At 35.5% G+C, this 24,413-nt stretch overlaps 2 protein-coding genes across 7 annotated transcripts; one reads left to right on the top strand and one right to left on the bottom strand.

The window, feature by feature from the left end:
• Positions 1-1,146: 1,146 nt before the first annotated feature.
• On the bottom strand, positions 1,147-9,455 carry si:dkey-31c13.1. Of its 3 annotated transcripts, none has more exons than NM_001386261.1 (5): positions 9,303-9,455; positions 9,013-9,164; positions 6,067-6,186; positions 3,468-3,620; positions 1,147-1,682 (listed from the first exon to the last, which is right to left on the bottom strand). In NM_001386261.1, exons 1-5 carry the CDS (start codon positions 9,427-9,429, stop codon positions 1,308-1,310), a joined length of 927 nt encoding a protein of 308 aa, NP_001373190.1. In that variant the 5' UTR covers positions 9,430-9,455; the 3' UTR covers positions 1,147-1,307. The 3 variants fall into 3 exon arrangements, with proteins under 3 accessions (NP_001373190.1, NP_001373191.1, XP_073778698.1); XM_073922597.1 differs by having other exon boundaries at positions 1,169-1,682; positions 8,993-9,164; positions 9,303-9,445; NM_001386262.1 differs by lacking the exon at positions 6,067-6,186.
• On the top strand, positions 9,028-13,951 carry fkrp (fukutin related protein). Of its 4 annotated transcripts, NM_001089490.1 has the most exon segments (3): positions 9,033-9,186; positions 10,746-10,946; positions 10,979-12,809. In NM_001089490.1, a coding segment is annotated over 1 exon segment (1,611 nt). In that variant the 5' UTR covers positions 9,033-9,186; positions 10,746-10,946; positions 10,979-11,046; the 3' UTR covers positions 12,658-12,809.
• The last annotated feature ends 10,462 nt before the right edge of the window (positions 13,952-24,413 follow it).

The raw sequence follows: 24,413 nt of genomic DNA, 5'->3' as shown, positions 1-24,413 counted from the left end.
TCAATATAATGACTGTTTTCGTGGTACTGTGATGGTTCAATTTAGGGTTGGAGTAGGCGTAGTAGACGTTAATACAATAAAATGAATGGATAATTGATTAAATAATGAAAACTACTCGTTATAATGACTGTTTTCATGATACTGTGATGGTTGAGTTTAGGGTTGGAGTGGGTGTAGACATTATTACAATAAAATGTATAGATAAATAAATAATATGAACAATACTCATAATGACTGTTTTTAACGGTACTTTGATGGTTGCGTTAAGGGTTGGAGTAGATGTAGATGTTAATACAATAAAATTAATGGATAACTGAATAATACTCGTTCTAATGACTTTCCACAATACTGTGATAGTTGAGTTTAGAGTTGGAGTAGGTGTAGACATTAATACAATAAAATGGAGGGATAATTGAATAAATAATATGAACAATACTCGTTATAATGACTGTTTTCATGGTACTGTAACAGTTGAGTTTAGAGTTGGAGTAGGTGTAGACATTGTTACAATAAAATGTTTAGATAATTGAATAAAAAATATGAACAATACTCATAATGACTGTTTTTTTTTTAACGGTACTGTGATGACTGAGTTCAGGGTTGGGATAGACGTTAATATACAATAAACAGGTAATTTGTCAAAATAATACAAATAATTCTCATTAACTTCCGACCACAGCTACATCCCTTCTAGCATTAACAGACAGGGAAAAACAAAAAACAACTTGCCAATATACCGAAAGCTTAAAAGACAATATCCATAAATAACTTTAGAATTATTCACCCTCAAAAAAGTTTTCAAATGTCTCTTTGCAATATGCTGAGTGGAACTAAGCTGTAATAGTCTTCTTTTTTATATTTAATTTATAATTATTGGAGTTTTGTGGTCATTAATAAAACTGGTTAGCTGTGTTTGAAAGAACCCATGCATCAAGATAATGGTTAAATAAACCCAACACAAATCTCCTAAAATAAAAAAGGTAGGCTAAAAATGGTGTAAATGCAGACTGAACTTAGTATTAGCAGTATCTACACAATACAGAAAAAAAATGGTAAAAACGTGTATTTTTACTCAGATACTAGTCACAAAAACAAACACAATGCCAACCATAACATTAACAACCTTGAAAAACAATGCCAATGATATTCATTTTTTCAGACAAATTCATTTTTTTTTATAAGTTTGGATTTATTTTACCCAAAGGCAAACAAATTGTAAAGAATTGACACAAGGCACAACAACAAATGACATGCAAGTATTAAATAACTCTACAAGCAAAAAAAATAAAAAATCTTGAAGTTTGCCTTCACTGCTTTTCCATGACGGCCAAATCTTCCACAGCAGTGGATGGATGATTTTCGGGGATTGCATTAAGGGGTTCAAGGCATTTCCGTTTTTTGCATGGAGGCGTGTAAGGCACAGGAAGTGTGGCATCATGAGACGTATGACACCTCACGTCCTCCAAAAGGTCCTTTAATCGAACAGTCAACGAGTCCAAAAACAGCTCATCATGTAGATCAGAAGTAAGTTCAGAAATCTCTCGAAGTAAGCTCTCACACTTTTGTTGTTTCTGTTTTATTCTGTTGGTGTCGTCGTCTTGGGTTGGTGTGTTGCCATCATCAACTAATGTCTCAATAGGTTTCTGCACTGTAGTGTCCACTGTCTCTTGGATCTCTGTGGCCTAAAGAAATCAATAATGTCATAGAACAGTTATAGAGACGTAATTATTTATGTAAACTAAACCTGTCACAATAACTTTTTTAGATGTATGATATACTGCACCAAAATACTGCGATAAACAATATTGTCATTTTAAGACTAATTTATGCCACTCATTATATAATGTCAGAATGACAATATATGTACACTACATACATTCACCTGCCACTTTATTAGGTACACTTTACTAGTACCGGGTTAAACCCCCTTTTGACTTAAAAACTGCCTTAATACTTTGTGGCATAGATTCAACAAGGTACTAGATATAATTCTCAGTGATTTTGGTCCATATTGACATGATAGCATCACACAGTTGCTGCAGACTTGTCCATGTAGCAAATTTCTCGTTCCACCACATCCCATGTGCTTCATTGGTTTGATGTCTGGTGACTGTGGAGGCCATTTGAGTACAGTGAACTCATTGTCTTGTTTAAGAAACTAGTCTGAGATGATATGGCATGTTATCCTGCTGTAAGTAGCCACCAGAAGATGGGTACACTGTGGTTATAAAGGGATTGACACGGTCAGCAACAATACTCGGAGTGTGAATACTCTGTGCGAATTGTAGACTCAGGCCCCGTTTACACTAGTGCGTTTTAGTTTTAAAACGGCGTTTTAGATCAAAAACGATCCGCGTCCACACTAGCGCTTCACCCAGCATTTCTGAACACATTTCCATCCACACTACACCACCAAAAACATATATCATGTGACCATTCGCGCACTCTAGGCATGCGAGTTCTAGTATAAACAGAAAGCATGTGTTTCACTCGGCATTTGGTTATTGTTAGCCAACAATATTTTCGGCAATCGAGAACTCCGGCGTAGTGTGGACGGATGGCGTAACCATAGCAAAACTTATGCGTTTTAAAACGAAAACACATTAGTGTAAACGGGGCCTCAGTTTCCTGTTCTTAGCTGACAGGAGTGGCACCCGGTGTGGTCTTCTGCTGCTGTAGCCCATCTGCCTCAAGGTTAGAAGTGTTGTGCATTCAGACAAGCTCTTCTGCATACCTAGGTTGTAACGAGTGGTTATTTAAGTTACTGTTGCCTTTCTATCAGCTCAAACTGTATGGCCATTCTCCTCTGGCATCAACAAGGTATTTCCAACCCACAGAACTGCCACTCACTGGATATTTTAAACCCTAAAGATTTAGAGGTTGTGCGTGAAAATCCCATGCCTAAATGCATTGAGTGGCTGCCATATGATTGGCTGATTAGAAATTTGCATTACGTGCAGTTGGACAGGCGTACCTTATAAAGTGGCAGTTAGTGTATATGCATAATGCAAGTGCATTCTTCTAAAGAACACATTTTATTCTTAAAAATATTTCATTTAAAGTAATTTTAGCAATTGGGCATTGAAATCAGAATGTAAAAATGTCTATCCTAAATAAATAAATAATAAATGTTAACAAAAAGAAAAAAGAAAGCTAAAAGTAACAGGCTGCTATATCTGCTACCAGATAGTAGATAGTAATTTATAGTAAATGCAATAGTAAATTTTTTATCATACTGACACCTCCAATAGAGACAGATGTTGCACAAAGCTAAAATGTTGCTAGAATGTTTTTTTTTTATATATGGGTATTAAGTGTACATCATCACCAAAAATGATAGAGCTTATGTGCATGTGGTGTGTGATAAGTCAAAACATTGATTATTGTTACAGGCTTAATGTAAACTCCAATTCACCTTAAGTGCTAAAAAAAAAGTTTGACGATGTTTCAAAAAATGCGTGACTGACCTCTCCAACCACAGTATGTTTTTTGTGCTCATCAACCCCTGGGAAGTAAGCAACATACTGCTCATCAAACTTAACTGCAGATGGGTTTGATGCTATGGCACGTCTTAGCTGGCAAGCGCTCGCCTTCCTCTGTTTAGGAATGTTTTCAGGTATCTGAAAAAACACAACAATGCCAACTCCTTTTCTTACTTGTAGGCAACAATACCCATTTTAATTTTCCTATTTACACTGATGCATTTCTTATTTTCCTCCCTCACTCTTGATTTTTATTTACCATCTCTCTGACTATTTTTCTTTACATACAGTGCTCAGCATAATTGAGTACACCCCATTTTGAAAACTAATATTTTTATCTATTTTTCAGTGAATATAGGCAATGTATTTTGGTGCATTTAAACGACAGAGATTTAGTAAACAGATAATATTTATTAAACTAGTATTTTAGTCACCAAACATATTGAGAAATTGAAAGGTAATACAATTAAATTTACGCAAAATATTGCAAACACAACCTAAAAAAAAAAAAAAAACTAAATTGACTTTATTGTATTGATTTTTCCTATTTGTTCTAAATTTGTATTTAATATTTTTCTAACACATATTTTTGGGTGTACTAGTTATTTTGTAAGACAAGCTCCAGATTTGGCTTCAGTACTGACTTGTCTAATGTATATGCACAAGTATAATAGTGTATAGTTTCCTAATAAAAATATGAAATGAAAGATAGATTTGTGAGGGGTGTACTTATATATGCTAAGCACTGTAAAGTGTATAACATACTGATGCATTCATTACATGCATGCATACACATACACAAACACGGCATTACATTCTATATTAACATTGCCCAAGACATTGAATACATATTAGAGCTAAACAAAAAATCTGACATGATGATGTTTTGTGATAAACTGCTATACTGAAAACATTTCACCTAATTAATTAAAAAGCTCCATTACTTTTTGGAAACAATTGATCATTTTTAGAATAAATGCATTTAATCTTTGTGAAATGCTCAATAAAGTTCCTGAATGGACAAAGGAGATGCTGCGATGTGACTGTAATATGTGAAGATTATTATAAATGTGCTCATTTATAACATCGATGCTAAAATTATATTTTCTGCAGCCATACAATATTTACATTTTGATAAATAGCTAATTTTGCTTTCGAATAAAATATAATAATAATAATAATAATAATAATATTTAATATAATTGGGGCTGGTGGTCAAAGAATAATCATGATTAATCACATCAAAAACAAACGTTTGTTTTCACATAATATATGTGTGTATTGTGTATATTTATTACGTATAAATAAAAGCACATGCATATATTTGAGTAACCATTTAGATTTAAAATAGATATACATGTATGACACATCATATATACACATTTTATTATCTGTGCAACAAAAATGTTTAGTTTATGTATGTGTAATACACATCTTATGTCAAAAACTTTTATTTTCAAATTGTTTTAAATTGTGCTTTATACAACTGAGTGGGCTTGACAAACCACCTGTAGAAACACTTCTCTCTCATGCACCTGACACTTTATTTAAACTCCATCTTACAAGAACTCAATAATGAAAACAATATTTAATAAAATTTTATTATAAATAGATTATATATATTATATAAATTAAATTATAAAAGTACCACAATCATGTTGCACTGCTTGCTTCAACCTTTAATACCTCTCTTGTCTCATGTGTATAGTTAAGTTTTGTGTTTCGTTAAATATGCATAGGTTTCTTTTTTTTTTAAATAGCTCTTATGTCCAGCGTTGTTTGTATTCATGAATAATTTATGTAACATCGTGGTCCTGCGAGTCACGACATTTCGTTCCTCTGTATGTCCACACATGTAGCAAAATGACAGTAAAGCTTGACTTGACTAAGTTTTTAATAACTCTTTGCCCAGCACTAAATACCTAATTATTGTCGACCATAGATAAAATGTATCTTAAATTTGATGAAAGTTTGTGTTACAGGCAAAAAAACAAACATACCATCATACTGAATCACACATATTTAAAAATATTTTCTTTGTTCTAGGTCAGGGGTGTCCACATTTGGTCCTGGAGGGCCGGTGTCCTGTAAAGTTTAGTTCCAACCCCAATTAGACACACCTGGGCTAGCTAATCAAGCTCTTACTAGGCTTTCTAGAAACATCCACGCAGGTATGTTCAGGCAAGTTGGAGCTAAAATGTTTAGTATACAGGCCCTCCAGGACCGAGTTTGGACACTCCTATTCTAGGCCAATGGACCAAAACTCAATTCCTGGAGAGCTGCAGCTCTGCATAGTGTAGCTTCAACCATCTCCAACTCACATCTGCTTTATAGTCTCTAGTAGTCTTGAACACAGATTATTTGGACCAGCTGTGTTTTATTAGGGTTGGAACAAAACTGTGCAGAGCTGCGGCCCTCCAGGAATCAAGCTTGAGACCTATGCTCTAGGCATTAAAAGTTCAGGGCACTAAAATTATAAAACTGGTATTACTTGAAATTATAACAGAAAACAACATCCCAGTTTAAGAATGTTTGTTTACAGTTATTTAGTTCGATTATATAAGAAATATAAAAACCAAAAAACCTTGTAATCAGGGAATCTGATTAAATGGACCACGTATATTCTGGCTGGACAGTCCAGTTTCTTGGAGACCCGGAGACGACGTCGCTTCTCTTTATTACTATGGTCTGAGCTGTCATCAAGCTGAGGACAATAAAAATATACAGTTAATTTTTGTTTTGTTTAATTATTTTATTATATTATTATTATTCTCTTATTTTTAATCATCCTATTAGATTATATTTTTTCAATATACAATTGTGTTTTTAATTGGGCAACAAACAATATAGTTAATTGTGTTTTTTGGTTAAAGGTGCTGTTTTAGACTCTTCTAAAAAGTAAAAAATACCCTAATATGTTTGAAGATATTGAAGAAACATCCTTAGTGAACTTGTTCATCTGAAAAATGCTACAGTCTGATAGTCTGCTTTGAAAATGTGTTTTCCGTAACGGAACTTCTGTTTTAGTTTTAGTCCCTTTAACCTGCCCCAATGCCAGTTTAGCCATTTATATTTCAGCACCCAAGAGTTCCACATTAGGGGGTTATTAATTAGGAAATAAAATATTACAAACATAAACATTAGGTGAGCAGATTACATTGTTACCCTGTGTCCTAACAACAAACTACATGAAGCAATTTGTGTAAACACAGATACAGGGATACTGGAGCATTTTAAAGCCGAGAAGAACAGCTGGTCTGTTAATAAGCTGACATCTGAGCAATTCGCTGATGAATCGACTGATCTTAGTCGCTTTAAATGCTCCAGTTTCCCAGTATCTGTGATTACACTCAGTAAACAGTGAGTTCGGTGAACAGATGACCTTCATGGCCAATCACAGTGTGTTTTTGCTGAGCGCATGAACACAATGGCAAATCAACGCTGTTTAAGAACAAGCTTAACAGCGCTTAAATGTTGCGCTTAAATGGATGTTTTTAAAATTTTAGTACCGTTTGGTAATAAATTCCAGTATTTTGATAACACTAAAAACAAACAAACATTTATTCTGGATGCGATTCAACTTTGCCCAGCACTAATGATAAGCTTTTGCAATAAATAAGCTAGTGACGCAGTGGCGCAGTAGGTAGTGCTGTCGCCTCACAGCAAGAAGGTCGCCAGTTTGAGCTTCGGCTGGCTCAGTTGGCGATTCTGTGCGGAGTTTGCATGTTCTCCCTGTGTTCGCATGGGTTTCCCCCACAGTCCAGCGACATGCGGTACGGGTGAGTTGGGTCGGCTAAAAAATTGTCCGTAGTGTATGTGTGTGAATGAGTGTGTATGGATGTGTCCAGAGATGGGTTGCAGCTGGAAGGGCATCTGCTACATAAAACACATGCTGGATAAGTTGGCGGTTCATTCCGCTGTAGCGACTGTGACTATGTGAGCATTTTAAGAGAGTTTAAAGCATTTTAATAGAGCATAAAGAAGGTTAATAGGTTGTTTTCAATCATGTAGTATATATATATATATATATATATATATATATATATATATATATATATATATATATATATATATATATATATATATATATATATATATTTATTAGGGCTGTGAAATTAATCGAAAATTCGATTTCGGTTTCCAAAGATTATGAAAATCAATAATAGAGATGAAAATATTCATATACCACCCTCTTTCTTGTTGTACACATTTGTTGCTCTGCAAAGCTCAGTCAGTCTCACCTAAAAATGACTAAAAATATGTACTGTAATGTAACGTTTGCAGCACGGGATGCACATCATTCATTGATGAACATTCGATTCATTCATGTTTTTAAAGTGCAAAAGAGACCGCATGCTGCAGCTGTGTGTGTGCGGCACACACACAGCATGCGGTCAGCATTCGGTCTCATTCGCAGACTGTGTGCTCAGAGACAAGCAGAGCACACACATCTAAAGTCATCAATGCGAGAGCTTTAATGGTCAAATAGGTGTCAAAACGCGGTGTTTAGTTATTATCCATATTAACCCTCTTTTGTTTTATAAACAAACAAGTTGAGAATCAAAAGACATGTGAAAGAGAAAACATTAAAGTGACAGGCGCGATAGTTATGCTGTCGCCTGTTTTTATTATTATTAATCAAACAACAGGACAAAATCCCTCACTGCTCTTGACTGAACGACTTTTTCTAAAGTTTTTTTCTTACAGTGAAGATGCTTAAAGCACAGTTTGTTTCATATTTTTTTCTATTGTATTTTTTTTCTCTTTCTAGTTGTACACATTTGACTTTCCTTTGCAAAGTGGAAAATATTTTAACTGTATATATGCAGTTAAAGTCAAAATTATTAGCCCTCCTGAATTATTAGCGGCCCCTTTCCCTCCAATTACTGTTTAATGGAAAGATTTTTTTTCAACACATTTGTAAACATAATAGATTTTATTACTCATTTATAAGAAATTTCTTTTATCTTTGCCTTGATGACAGCACATAATTATTTAGAGATATTTTTCAAAATACAAGCATTCAGATTAAAATGTGATTCAAAGGCTTAATTAGGGTAATTAGGCAAGTCATTGTATAACAGTAGTTTCTTCTGCAGACAATCACACAACGTATTGCTTAAGGGGGCTAATATTGACCTTAAAATAGGTTTCAAAATATTTAAACCTGCTTCTATTCTAGCCAAAATAAAACAAATCAGTTTCTCCAGAAGAAAAAACAATATTATAGAAAATAATGTGCAAATATCCTGAATCTGTTAAACATCATTTGGGAAATATTCATAAAACAAAATATATATATATATATATATATATATATATATATATATATATATATATATATATATATATATATATATATATATATACTTGCGTAAGTAAGTTGTCTAAATTCATATATATATATATATATATATATATATATATATATATATATATATATATATATATATATATATATATATATGTGTGTGTGTGTGTGTGTGTGAGAATTTTGACAACTTACGTACGTAACTATTTATCGACATACCAGCTGTTCCTGTCTCTTCTGTTTTTGGTGTTTGTGCTTGTCTGCGCCTCGGTGACAGGAGTAGACCATCCTTCCCACCAACATAAAGGGTATCCCGTCAAAAGGAACGTATTGGAGTTCCCATACAATACATTTGGATCCTAGTTTGGGATCTGTAAAAGCAAGTTAGCTACAGTAAGTAAATATGTGTTCTCAGAGAAACGACGCGGCTTGCTAATGCCTTGTTTGAATGTTTGAATAACTGCAGCCTGGCTCATTTAAGATTAACACAAAGAGTAACACAAGCTTACCCTCCACACCGAAAGACCTGTCTTTTGTCCAAACGACGAACTTTGTCATCGTGTCATGTACATAACTCTTAAAATTACGTTCGAAACACCGCTTTGAGGGGAACCTTTGAATATAACCGGCCGCCATTTCTGCACCAATTGTTGTTGTTTTTTTCGCGCAAGAGTTTAAAGAACTCTCGTCACTTCCGGCCGAAGCCACTTCTACTCTTTTATTTTTCTTTGCTAAAAATGACACCGAGAAATCTACCAAAATCTAAAAAGTTGCTGTTATTTTTTATTATCTAATTTGATTAGAATCTTTATAAAGCGTTTTTGTTTTGTTTTACATAAAACACAATCACACAATCGTGTAATTTATTGATTAGATTGATTTGTGGCTCACACACTTTTAGAAATTCAGCTCAGAAACCTAAATAAAATTATAAAATAAAAAAACGAGTCCGAGTATTGCAAATGATTGTGATTGGTCCATTCTAATTTACGCTGAGAAAAGTAACACTTATCGCGCGGCACTGTTACACGTCTACATATGTTATAATTTCTAAATATATGTAAAATATTCTCGAATCACCAGTTAATAAACGAAATATTACATATTTTACCTATAACATTTTACATCACTGCACTGTAAAATTGTAGCATTTTTTAAAATAAGTATTTTATTTTGTATCAGCAGTTATTAATATTTTATAAAGGAACACATCAAATTTGTAAGTAACTAGTAAATAATCTTTCTCACAGAGAATGCACTGTAAAGTATTAAAATAAGAAATATGTCCAAACTCGTATGGTTGCTGATAAGCCCCGCCCATTTCAGAACTCGCTTGTCACTTTCCTTGACGCTCTGCCCTCTCGCTCTATTTCTAATGGGCTTGATCGAAGAGACCCAGTGGCTTTAGCTTCCTGCTATATTGAGGTCTCCTCTCGAGCTTCCTCTTCTCATTTCCGAATAAGCATGGGGAAGAATAGCGAGAACGGCGAGCAAACAATCTGCTGATGAGGAAAATGTTGAATCCACTGTAAAATGTTAGTTCTCTCAACCGTGACGTAAACAGTTTTGCATAACGAGTTGTCTCTGTGTATGTTTGTAAAGGCTGTCAAAATCAGAGGCTGTATAGATTTGCGTGAATGCACGATTGTATGCTTGTTTAGGTTTAATTTTGCATGCCTGTTCTATATTTGGATGAACTGTCTCGAGTGAGCAAATTTGAGTTTGCAATCTGCAATACGTGAATGTAGGTTATCTGGAGCTCATCTTTAATTGGGACAGCAGCATTTGAGCATCTCTATAGCCTAACGTAAATTTCTAGGTCACGTTTGTTGGTAGAATTAAAAGTGGTGGCTAATGGGGATTTTGTAGTACAAGCTTAAACTGTACAATAACCTTGTGCTTTGGAAAGAGAAGTTGTTTATTAAAATGTTGTTTTGTTTTTCTCCATGTAGCCTATAGCATTTAATTAACGGACTATGGAGAACTAAAGCCAATCTGGTTGATAATGGAGTCAGTCCATCAGTCTTTTTTCCTGAATGGGATCAGCTGACAGAGAGGAAGACATGAGTGGAAACTGATCAAGTCAAAGATGCTTCATCAAATATTCACCTCAAACACTGTCCACTTTCAGCATCACTTTTGGCCAGACTAGGATGTTAATGTTGAGGTTTTCACTAATTTGGACATGTTATGACATTCAGAATAATCTGAGATTTCATTTACTCTTTCTGCCATAAAACCACAAGAGCCATAATGCGTATCAGTTTTTGCCAGGCTCTGTTAACTGGAGCAATCATTTTAAACTTGCTCATCTTGTATTATGTCTCGCGGGCTCAGCAGCAAATGATGGAGAAGCGTCGAGAGCAAGGTAAAGGCTTAAAGAAAGCCTCTCTTCCTGTGTCAGGCCTAGGAGCGATGGGTAACCTCGTTGGTGGAAGCATGGTTGGAGGTGTTAAATTAGGAGGTCTTGAGGGAAACATGCGTGGTCCACGCGTCACGATCCTGGTTCGGGAATTTGAAGATTTTGAAAACTATGTTGGTGATGTTGCACGCTCCTTTCTGCGGCAGAGACCAGAATTACCCTTCCTCGCAGTTGCTGAAAATTCACCGTACCCTCCTTTGGCTCTTCCAGAGGGAGCACGGCTGCTGGTGATGTCCCCAAGTCCTGACCAGCCTCCACAAACTCACCGTCCCGAGTTCAACGTGCAGACAGAGTTTTCTTTGTTAGTTCCTGATGGTGTGGAGCTGGACCATGGTCGACAAGTTGAGCGTCTCATTCGGGAGCTGGAAGGGGAAGGTGGTGGGCCGGTCCGACTGGTTGCTGCACCAGTGCTGACCCGCTCTTCAGTGCAGTGCCTTCATCTTCGGGTCAATCTGCGGGAATGGACTGCCACTTACAGCCCTGCGGCCTCAGGGAGCAGTGGTAGCGTCTGCACAGCTCTGCAGGGAGACGCTGTTGTTCTTATTCGCACCGAGGACCTCTTCAATCTCTCAGTTCCCTTAGGGCGCCCCCTGATGTCTTCCTTGTTTGTCCAAACTTCTCTTCGAGGCTGGAAGGTCAAACTCCTGGAGGGACCTTCATTCTCAGCCAGTCATCGGCCTTTGTTTAGCTCTGCACACAACCAGTGGAAAGCTGATAGTCGCCTGAAAGATGCCACTAATCACCTCATGCGCAGCTTTGGCCTGAAGCGCCTGATCTTGCCTGATGGTAGAGATCAGTGGTTTGGCTGCAGTAAAGAGACTGCGCGATGTTTCGGGACAGTTCGAGATGACACACCGGAATATCTTTACATTGAGCGCTGGACTCCACCTTGCTGCTTACGTGCCCTCAGAGAGACCACTAAATACGTGATCAACATTCTCGAAAGCTCTGGTGTGCGCTACTGGCTGGAAGGGGGATCCTTATTGGGAGCTGCCAGACACCAAGATATAATCCCATGGGACTATGATGTAGACTTGGGCATCTACTTGGAGGATGTCCCAAATTGCGACTACCTAAAGAATCTTGACTCTGGTTCTCTGGTTGATGCTAACGGCTATGTGTGGGAGCGAGCTGTTGAAGGCGATTTCTACCGTGTTCAGTACAGCGAAACCAACCATTTGCATGTTGATTTATGGCCATTTTACCCCCGTAATGGAGTTATGACCAGGGACACTTGGACTGAGCACAAACAAGATGTGGAGTTCTCAGAGCATTTCCTGCAACCCCTGGTGCCAATGCCATTTGCTGGCATTACCACTTATGGTCCGAACAACCATCGTGCCTTCTTGGAACTCAAATTTGGAGAAGGGGTTATTGAGAACCCCCAGTACCCAAACCCTGCCAAGAAAAGACTAGACAGAAGTCGCACATTTGGATCGTAGCAATCAGGAAGTTATTGTGTGTGTTATTTATTGTGTGTGCATTGTTTGGGAAGTCATACATCTCTTAATATACTGTATGTAAAAGTACAGATAGTCAAAGTATGTACTTTTCTACACTGGTATATCCCAGACATGTCACAAAGACTAAAAAAGGAAAAAGGTCAGATTTTTATAAATATATATATATATATATATATATATATATATATGTCTGTAGCAATTAAACACTAACACAACTTAACATTTTTGTAAATAGATGAGGAACACCACTTTTACAAACCAGCCTGCATCACTAACTGTATTAACTCATCTTTTAAGTGTGGTAATATGTCAAATCATTTGATATGTGTAATAAGCAAACCAGAAAGCTTATTAAAACAGTGAAAGAGCTCTACTGATTTCAACTTAATGACCATTATAATACCTCGATGGACTTCCCAGCTAGATTTATTTGTGTTTAAAAGAAGTCTAATAGACATCTAAACATAGACAGCTTGGCTAAAACAAGGCTTAATTTGTGCTGTCAGTGAAAACTAATAGATGTCTAAGAATAGCCCAAAACTAGACCAGTCATCAGGAATGAATAACTACACACGTGAAGTGTGTCTAATTTGTTTACATGTATACTTTTGTATATTCTGATCTATTAGATATTTTTCTGACAGACTAAATTTAGCCTTGGTTTAGCCGACCTGTCTATGTTTAGACTTCTATTAAACACAAAAATGCTTGGTGGTTTTTTTGGATGTTTTCAATGATGTATATTATGACATGAGGGTACATTGATGTTGAAAGAGGCTGAAATGCCCTTTTGAAATTCTGTTTTATTTTACTCCAGTGAAATGGTTCTAGCTGAACAAAAGTGCAAATGCCATTGAAAAAAGCTACTGTTTTATGCACATTCACACTTTATTAATTATATTTTGCACCAAGTAATAATTTTGACTGAATACTCTCAATGACTGAATGTTGGATGTGTTTTTTTACGAATTGTTTTGATTCCAAAAATATATATTGCATGATCGTAACTTTGTACTTGTGTGGTTTAAATGTTTGTTTTGACTGTCAAACTGAGTTTAGCTTTTTTTATTTATTTATTTATGTTTTAGCACCATTGGTTTCATAAATGTTGTTTGTTTGTGTTAAGTACAATACACTTTGTAAATACATAATGACCAGCAAATAGTTCAATGATTTAGAAAAAACAAACAACATAGAATATAAAAAAAACAGACACATCTGTACCACTTGTTCTGTTTTAACATTTGGAAATAAAACAATGTACATAATTTCATTTGGGTGTTTAAGTTGTTGCAGCATACACAAATTGTAAAAGGTCAAAACGACCACAAGGTGGCGTGGTAGTCCATAATACATTCTCAATACTACACTTATTTTTTGAAGCACTACCTCATTATTACCATTGAGAAAATCTATTTAAGATTTAAAAGCTTTTCTAAATTGTTGGTTATGTTTACACAAGTTGATTTTATGTTTTAAAACAGGAAAATTCTTATTGAATTTATAAAGTCGGCCAGTATATTGTAAAGCTCAAGAGTGCGCAAACTAGGGATTTCCTGATCAGGTGTACCGATCCCATAACCCGATCTGACACTTCTGTATTGCAAAATAAAAAGTTGGTTGTTCATTTTGAAAAAGATTTTGGAGGCTAAACTGGTAACGATTGGGGCACGGGTTGATCGCAAAGCTGAAGAGCCTTGTGCGTGTTGCGGATAGGGGCATCCGTGTGCAAAGGAGGGAGAACTTTCTCAGAGAGATAAAAAAAGGCAGGTGCTCGAGCACCCAAACCCCCCTTCTGCACGTGTCTGCTATTTATAATGAAGTAAAATGAAATAACTCTGCAAACGGACATAAAACAACTCCATCTTCACAGTTTTTTGCGGCTGCTCATTAACTCTTGATGAGTTCACTACACCGGTGATCAAACAAACGCGCACCGCAATTGACATGAAGGATTTGAATCACAAGTGACTTATTTTTGATTTCGAAAGCCGAAATACATATTAGTATAATCATTTACAGTTCATGAAATACACCACGGTTGTCTGTGAAAAGGGCAATAAACATATAGGCATGATCTGACAACGTGCTTACTTCATACAGTATCACATGTGCATTATTTGACCTTTTGTGCTGTCTGTAATTTCTTTTGCGCATGCGGGTCATTTTAGGACCATGATCTGTTCACACTGCAAATCTGATATTGGCCACATTTACAAAAGTAGTGTGAACAGCCATGCAAAAAAAGATAAAATCTGAAATAAAATCAAATTTGAGCACTAAGCCTGGCAGTGTGAACGTAGCTGCTCACTATACTGAGCCTATACTGTCTTTCGGATGAGATGTTAAAATGAGGTCCCGACTCTGTGGTCAATAAAAATCCCAGGATGTCCTTCGAAAAGAGTGGGGGTTTAACCCGGCTATCCTGCCCAAATTTGGCCACAGACCTCTGATCACCTAACTATCCCCATATCTTAATTGGCTTCATTAATCTGTCTCCTTTCCACCAATCAGCTGGTGTGTGGTGGATGCTGAACACTGGTGGTGGATGAGGAGATTCCCCTCAATGTGTAAAGTGCTTTAAGTGTCCAGAAAAGAGCTATAAATGTGAGGAGTTATTAATATTATTATTTTTTGTAGTAGTAGTAGTAGTATTAGTAGTATATTAAAAAAAACTGTAATTCACTAACAGCATTAAATTAAATCAATTATTTTCAGTCTGCTTTTTTGCAGCTCAGAAATAAAACAAAAAAAAAAGTTTCCTACCCATCATGCTCACTCTTTTCTCATGTGGGATGGTGGGCCAAATGAAAGGTTACCATAGGCCAACTTTGGCCAACAGGCCCTAGTCTGTACATCTCGGGTTAAGTTAAACAACTTTGTATTAATTCCCCTTCATTTAGAGTATATTAATCCACTGACATCATGAGCCAAAACATTATGACCAGTCAGTTAAATATTGTTTATCTTCTATCAGAGTTAAATCATAAAATCTAGATTAATTAGACAATAAAAGCAAACAATCTGTTCTCACTGCCAGATATGGACTAATCCATTGGGATGGGGTATTCAGGACCTAGGAGCAGTGAAAGAAGGTTGTCTCGAACATTTACCTCATGGGGACAGACAGAATCAGAATCTTTATTGCCATTGTACAAAATACAACAAAATTTACGTTTGCCCTTCCCTTCAGTGCAGTCCTATTTATTTAAAAAAACAACAATAATAACGAGATCAAAAGATAAAATGGCAACAATATATTCATTAAAGGAGTAACAATACAAAACTAAAAGTGCATATGATGTGCGTATAAAGTGGCAAGTGCATTTTCTGGCAGCTTTTTAAATTTAAAAGTGAATAAAATGTGGGCCAGAAAGACATGCAATTTAATGTCCAAGCATATAAAGTGGCAAGTGCAAGTTATAAAGTGAGTAAGATTGAAATGATTTTGGCCAGAAACACCCTCAATTTAATGTCCATTCATTATTGCACCCCTTGAATATGTACTTTTTTTAGTCTGTTTGTTTTAGCTTTTATAGTCCTATATCGTCTCCCATTTTGAAAACATTTGAAATAGATTGTATGCTGGATGGGACGAGCTTTCAGGATGTTGCGTGCTTTGCTGTAGCAGCAGGCCTTATACAACTCCTCTATGGAGGGAAGAGTGCAGCCAAAGATTTTATGCATTGTGTTGACAACCCTTTGGAGAGCAGCGTTTTCCTAGCCAGTGCAACTGGCATACCACATTGGGATGCAATATGACAGCACACATGCTTTTGTGCTTTTTGGCGTCTGCTTCCATAGTGACCCATCGTTTCGATATTCTGTTGAGAATAACTTATTGTGTTCAAGGTTATCATACTGTTGACTGAACTTCCAAGACTGCTTTTGGAACCAGCATACCTAGAGTAAACTTAGGATTCATCAAGTCAGAGTTCAGGATTAAAAGGTTAGTTTACTCAAAAATAAAAATTGTGTTATTAATTACTTTCATGTAACCCCAGTCCTTTGAGATTTTCTTCTTCAAAAAACAATTTGCAATATTTTAGGTGAAATCTTGAAAAGACACCAGAAAATCCCCAAAACAGTCCATATGTTTTTAATGGTTCAATCAAACTATTCTAAAGCTACGAGAATACCTTTGTGCATAATTAACACAAAATAATGACTTTTTTAATAATGACAAGTTTTTTTCCTCAGTACATTCACGAGCACTGTGCACTGATGTAAGTCCCCAGGTGCCCAATCAGGACTTCCTCTTTAAGAAACAAAACACAGGCACATCTGTGGTTGTACCGTAATCAGTATAGCCAAGCATGACACTTAAATGTGCCAGTCTAGCAAAAGTCTTGTCGCCTACCCAAGTCTTAGGAACAACAAATAATACTTTGACTTTTAGTTGATCATTTGGCATCAGAAATGTTTTTTTATGAAAGGAAAAGGCCTCTAGATTACACTTATTTTACCTAAATAAAATATGATCATGCCTTGATTTAATCATGGTTTATTGATTTAATTGGGACATTGAAGTCTGGCTTCGCTTAGACAACAGTTTTGCCACTTAAGTAAAGTAATCTGGAATGGCACAGAAAGTGTTCTTGCAGGACTCACAGAGTTCCTCAAGAATTTTTGGATTAATCTTCAATGCTCCTTCCTTCTAATCTCCATCCTACCCTAGACATGCTCAATAATGTTAATTTCTGGTGCCTGGGCTGGCCAATCCTGGAGCACCTTGACCTTCTTTTTTCTTTTGGGAACTTTGATGTGGAGGCTGATGTATGAGAATGAGTCCTATCCTGCTAAAGAATTTGCTATTTCCTGTGGTTTGTAATGTAATGGGCAGCACAAATGTCTTGACATCTCAGGTTGTTGGTGTTGCCATCCACTCTGCAGATCTCTCGCACTGCCCCATACTGAATGTAACCCCAAACCATGATTTTTTCATTCACTAACCTTGACTGATTTCTATGAGAATCTTGGGTCCGTGTGGGGCCCAACAGGTCTTCTGCAGTATTTGTGATAATTGGGATGCAGTTTTACAGATGATTCATTGGAAAAATATACCTTTTGCCACTTTTCCAAATGATCAACTAGAAATCAAGTTACTATTTGTTGCTCTTACAACTGAGATCAATGACAAGACTTGTCAAGTAGTGTAAACTGCCACTGATGTAAAAAAAACATTTAAATAAAGTAATTTTTTTTTAACTAATGTGCCCTCCAAAGGATTCTTAGCACTTAATAATACTCTGACTGATCTACTGAAAGGGGGGTTGGGGTACATCTAAAATATCTTTAACTGTGTTCCGAACAAAGGTCTCAGGAGTTTGGAATGACATGGATGTCTGTAATTAATAACAATTAAAATTTTGGGGTGAACGAACATTTTAATGAGAAAGTAGTTGGAACAAGCCAGATGATGTTCTCGGGCCAGGAGTTTTCAAGCTACCTATCACTCCTGATTCTGAGTTGGGTTTCTCTGGGAAACAGGGAAGATCTGGCAAACCCTGGGTCTGGTTATTCTTATGGATCTAGTTGTTAACCAGGTACAATCCTTCATGGTGCTTAATTGGTGGATTGGCCCATTTAAGCTATAATGAACACAGTGAAGCTTGCTCAGCAATGACTTGGCAAGCACGATAAAGAGCTCAAGGTGTTGCCCTGACCTTTGAATTCCTTAAGATCTTAGTCAAATTGAGAATTTGTGGGAGGTGCCAGACTAACAAGTTCAAACCACAATGGCTCCACCCATAGCAACACACAGAGCTTGAAGAGTTTGCCACAAATGTCCTGGTGCCAGAAACCACAGGGTGCCTTCAGGGCATGTATAGACTGCAACCACAAGTGTAGGCCACTGTGGGATATCAAAGGCAGTAAAGGATTATATCTATGCTGCCTTCAAAAACCAGTCAGATGTAAAGTCAGGAAATAAAGCTAGATTTGGATTCAGATGTGCCTTAATGACTTCCTTGGAATGCATGCTTGGAGGGAACATCTTTCAGATGCAGCTGTTGAATCTATTTTGTATGGTTTTGGAAGCACATTAAACAGTACAGTATATTGGCAGATGGCCATAATGGTTGGTTCATCAGTGTAGATCTTTGGTGCACTTCACAGCCCTACAGAATTCAGCTTCAACCCCACTGATCCAGCTTATCAAGTTCTTCGGGCATTATTTTGAAAACTACAGTTATGTATGGAAGAGCAGGACTGGAATAAAACTCTGCAGAACTGAGGCTCTCCAGTAACTCCAGAAGTTTTGCATTTCGGGAGTCATGAAATTTTAGTGTCACCAAGTTTGAAAAAAATCTGAAGTGGTACACTAACTCAGTGTTTCTCAACCACATTCCTGGAGGACCACCAACACTGCATGTTTTGGATGTCTCCATTGTCAGTCACACTCATTACTTTTAGTCTCTGCTAATGAGCTGATGATCTGAATCAGGTGTGTTTAGTTAAGGAGACCTGGAAAATATGCAAAGGTCTTCCAGGAGCATGGGCTGCGTCCAAAGTTGCCTGCTAATCATTAGGTAATGCATTTGAATTTAAACATACTACTTGGCTGTTAGAAAAGTACATTACATACAGTCTGAATGTGAACAGTACAAATGGAACTTGGATGTACTACATCTACCATTTTGTCATGATTGAGTGACCAACACACATCAGCTGGGTCGCTTCACATTCACTCCCATTAATAAGTTCATGGGATAGTGTAGCGTGCATCGGATCTGCACTTCAGAATCTTGCCAGAAGTAGGTCATCCGGGTACTTCTCGCATACTTTTTTTCGAATTCTATGAATTTGCATACAGTTTTTAGCATACTATACTTTATGGAAGCATGCAATTTTGAACATAACCGTGGTTGACAAACACTGCACCAACAAACTCCACGATCAAAGGTTAAAAGCAGCCAACTACAATTGAAGATTTAGTTTTATATTATTTTATATGCCTGACATTAAAACCATGTGGAATCCTCTTGAATGGTCACGTAATGAACATTGGTTTCCTCTACAAACAAAACTAGCAAAATCATTTCTTGTTGTCCTTGGTACTAGCACACGAAGTGAAATAATTTTTCTTTGGCCAGCAACACTGCAACAAAGCAAAGAGGAATCCTGCATCTCTCTCACGTGGATGCGCTTCCATGAGCTTGACCAAAGACGGTCTGTGGCTAAAGGATGATAGCGGAGATGACTTGTGTTCTTTATAAAGTTGTATAAAGTACGATTTTATTCCTTATTTCTGTCAAAAACAGGGTAAATATAATATGATTACATTGCAAGGCACGCATTTTTCATAATTCCGTTGCGTTTCTTTTCTTTTTCTACATGGTCAGCATGTTAAAATATCATGTAAGCATTTGTTTGTTTTCTGTGTCTACAGATATTTTATTTATTTTAATAACTATTTGTTTTATTTATTCATAGTTTACTTGTTTTCACTTTGGCTGTTTATTGTCACTCGAATTGTTGAACAATTTAATTTCTGAAGTAAAAAAAAAAAATTCTAATCAAATATTAAAGTTTTTTTTTTAAATTAAACTACTTGTTATATAACAGATTATTATGTGCGTGCACCTGGATGTTTGCATCTCCAGGCTGGTTGAAGGCTAATATATTAACTCATTTTGTATTTTATTATTTTATTTTGTTTTCAATATGCATTTTAGGTTTCAAGTGTAGCTGACTTCTTTTACTTTCCATAGCCTACATAAAAAAAAAATTCAAAGGTAATACGTAGCCTAAATTTTTTTCTTTATTATTATTATTTTTTATGCATTTTCAATTTTAACTATTTATGTATTATTTATTTATTTAAGGTAGTTATTGTTTGCGGGTGAGCTGTATTGTTAACGAGAACATTTTTTTCTTGCCGAACTGGTTTCAGTAAAAAGTTTCACTTTTAAGCTATTATTACAGCTGAATACTTGTTAAATAATAAAGTTACTTTAATAACTTAGTAAAGAATTACAGGATGCACATGTTCGTTTTGCATACAGGAAGCCTATGACACAGATGTTAAATAACAATGCTGCGTACAGCTTTTAATTTTTATATTACTCTGTAACTTAAAAAAAAAATGTAATATTGACAATTTATGTTAGGCCTATGAAATGGTTGCATTCGGCTAAAAATGAATGAAAGACGTTTTGAGAAGGATTTCTTTCTGTCTTTAACTAGTAGCTCAAAACACAGGCAGTCGAATAACTTGAGTATTGTTTTGAAAAGAAATCAATTATCAGAAACTAGTAGTTAGTAGTCATGCAAGCCCTAACATTCACATCCATATTTATATACTCGTGTCACAAGGCTGCTTTTTGAATTCATCTTGAATTTGAATAGCACATAGGTTAGTGTATATTCCATTCAGCTGTTTTTATGTCAGCTTAAAATATTTAATCTATAATGCTCAAAGCATAGTTGTGTGTCTAATATTAAACTTTTATGACAAGTAGCCATGTAATAAGCAAGTTAAAGTGCATCCAGGTGGTTGTTTTTTTCAGAATAAAGCCATTCAATAGTATTCAGGGCTTTATTCTGTGAAAACAACCTGGATGCTCTTATGTAGATACTGTACACAATATATGAAGAATCTAATTGCAAAATCCCATGGTAAACCATTCAGAATTCCAGAGAACTGCATGATAAACCATTCACTGTGAAGGATAAGTACAACTGTTATCCAAATTGCCAAATCTAAAAAATCTAAAATCAGCACCTACCTGATTTTAGTGATTGAAAAAAGGATGACACCACAGTTAATTCATTATAAAAAGAGACTTTATTCTGCAGTCAGTGTGGAGTACATTCACAGGTTCTCTTAACAGTACTCTTTGGCTTCACCGATGACATCATCAAACGACCATTTACAGCAACCATTCATTAAACATGCACACAGACATACTACAGCCACCTGGAATGACAAGCCTATACAGTACACCACATACTACAGGCTTTTAAAGGAGTGAAAGCTGAACAGATGCCTCATTTAAAATAATACATCTGTTATTTGAAATGACATCAAACAGAACGAAACATAAATGAGAGACTTAATGGTGTGGATTCCAAGCACCAAACACCCTATTATATATATATATATATATATATATATATATATATATATATATATATATATATATATATATATATATATATATATATATATATATATATATATATATATATATATATATATATATATTTATTTATATATATATATATATATATATATATATATATATATATATATATATATATATATATATATATATACACACACACATACATACACACGTGTTTGAATATAGATCTTTGGTCAGATTTAAGCACTCGCTGATTAACCGCAAGCTAAACTGAAGTGATTTCTACAAACACTAATTAAAAACTTACAAAATTTAATGTGGCTGAAAACAACACTGTGAGGGATAAACACAATTATTACTATGGTGATGAACGTATACATGTCCGAGATCACAATTTTCATAACTTATTTCCTTTGGGTCTAGCTAAAGTTCTTTGTATTAGATGTTTAATCAGCAACAATCAGTTTAAATGCACTGAACACACAATTTTTAGCCCTCACAGCTTGTTTTTATCTACATCAGATTGAAAATATGGCAGCACCACGACATCTATTGTATTGAATTGAATTTCACCATGATAAATATTTGGTCAACATAGAGTACACTGACGAACTTCTCTCACCCTGTCGTCCAATAATTTCCTTCTGCTGGTGTGTTTAGGTTACACATTTATAAAACATTTTTATAACATTTAAAAAAAAGCTGAATAAGTAATCCAGTCAAACTAGTAGTTACAGTTAAATATTCAACAGTAAATGGTGTTTAAAGGGATAGTTTACCCAAAACAGATCATCATTTGCTTACCCTTCACTTGTCCCAAACCTGTTTGAGTTCTTTTGTTACTAAAACTAGTAACCCTTGACTTTAATAGTGTTTGCTTTTCCAACTATTAAAGTTAATAGCTGCAACTCATCACACAGTGATACCGGTAAATATCTAGTAGATTACTGGAATGACTTTACTGGTACAAACAAGAAGGCTACGGAATTTTTCCGGAAAAGACAAATTCACACATCTATTGTAAAATACCAGTAAATTCTGACATCATTAACCAAAAATGAGCTCTAAAAGGCTGTGCTTGTTTTAAACAATCACACATGATCCTTTTCTGAAAAAAAAATGCTGGTAATTTTCTGGAAAGGTCTTTATGTGTGAAAGGGGCTAATGGTTACAGTTTTCATAATTTTTCTAAATATGTGTGTGTTCAACAGAACAAAGAAACTCGAACAAGTTTGGAAAGTGAGTAAATAGTGAGTAAACATTTATTTTTGGTTGAACTATCCATTTAAAACTATTTACTCTTACACAATATCTACCTTCAGAAAACAGCAGGCATATTATATTTGTGCTCTTCTGCAATATAAATTTTTTTTAATAAAATTAAAACACAAAACGTTAGACTTCATTTCTGTATACTTGACCATAAAAAGATTAGCAAATGTTTCTTTTTTAAAACAAATTTCTAAAACCGAAAACAAAGTAGAACAAAAATTCTGGATTCCACAATACCTTCATGTTGTCCCAACACAAATCCATTAAGTTAACTTAATTGTTTTTAAAATAAATTTAAGTGGATTGAACACCAAAATACATGTGTTTCAGCGCATTTTAAATAAGGAGTTTGAACAAGCATCAAAAATCATTATTTTGAGTGTAGATTCGACAGAAAAAAAAAAAGTGTTTCAAACAAACATTCATACACCACACAAAGGAGAAGCTGCTTAATCTCATGCTAGCTTTAAAACAAAACAAAAATCTGTTTCCGTCTAGATTCACTTCCTTATCATTGGAATTCATCTAAAACGGAACAAAACTTGAGCATATCCCACCTTTTTTGTGTGCAGACATGGACCTGCACACAGTGAGCTTTCTCACCTGCAGCCTCAAGGCCATTTCCACAGTCTCAGACAAACAACCTTGAAGCTTTGAGACACAAGGCGTACTCTCTGCATGTGACCCATAGATTATTGTGCCGGCATTAACCTTCAAACATAACTTGACCATTGCTGAAATTTATTAGTGTAGGCATAAAGACGAAGAAGGCAAAAATCAGCTCTTAACAGTCAAAGTTCAAGGCTTCCTGCAACATTTTTTAATAGCTAGAGTATCAGCACTTGTTAGTGTGACCGGCATCTGAGGTGTTTTAAAGGGAATCGGCAGGAATGAGGTATTTCAGAGCGCCATTATATTATGTGTGTGTTGTGTTAGAAAGGGAAGGATTTAAGATTATTTCTGCATGTGCTTTGGCTTATATCAGGAAAATGTTTTGCACTAAAACAGCTGAGTTTTCATTTAGGAGCATATTCAGAATAATTAGGGGTATGCATAATATTAATAATAATAATAATAATTAAATCATAGATAATAGCAGTATTTTAAAAGGCCGGATTTAAAAGGACTTAAGCAAACATAAAAAAAGGAAAAAGAAAAATGCCAAAAATGTTTGACCAGGATCTAATAAATAATTCAAGCATTTCCTCACCTAAATGTGCATAGGTTTTGACTCTTCATGAAGAGCTGGGCATAGAAGAAGGTCAAAATGACGTAGTCTTTGTTTTGTCTTGATCTAAGCCTGCCTCTGTTCCTGGTCTCAGTGTAGACAGAGACTGATTTGGTGTGATCAAGCTGGTAGGAAAGTGTGTTGGA

This window comes from Danio rerio, chromosome 15, assembly GCF_049306965.1.
Source record: "Danio rerio strain Tuebingen ecotype United States chromosome 15, GRCz12tu, whole genome shotgun sequence".
Lineage (NCBI taxonomy): Eukaryota > Metazoa > Chordata > Actinopteri > Cypriniformes > Danionidae > Danio > Danio rerio.
This window is presented reverse-complemented; position numbering and strand designations above follow the sequence as displayed.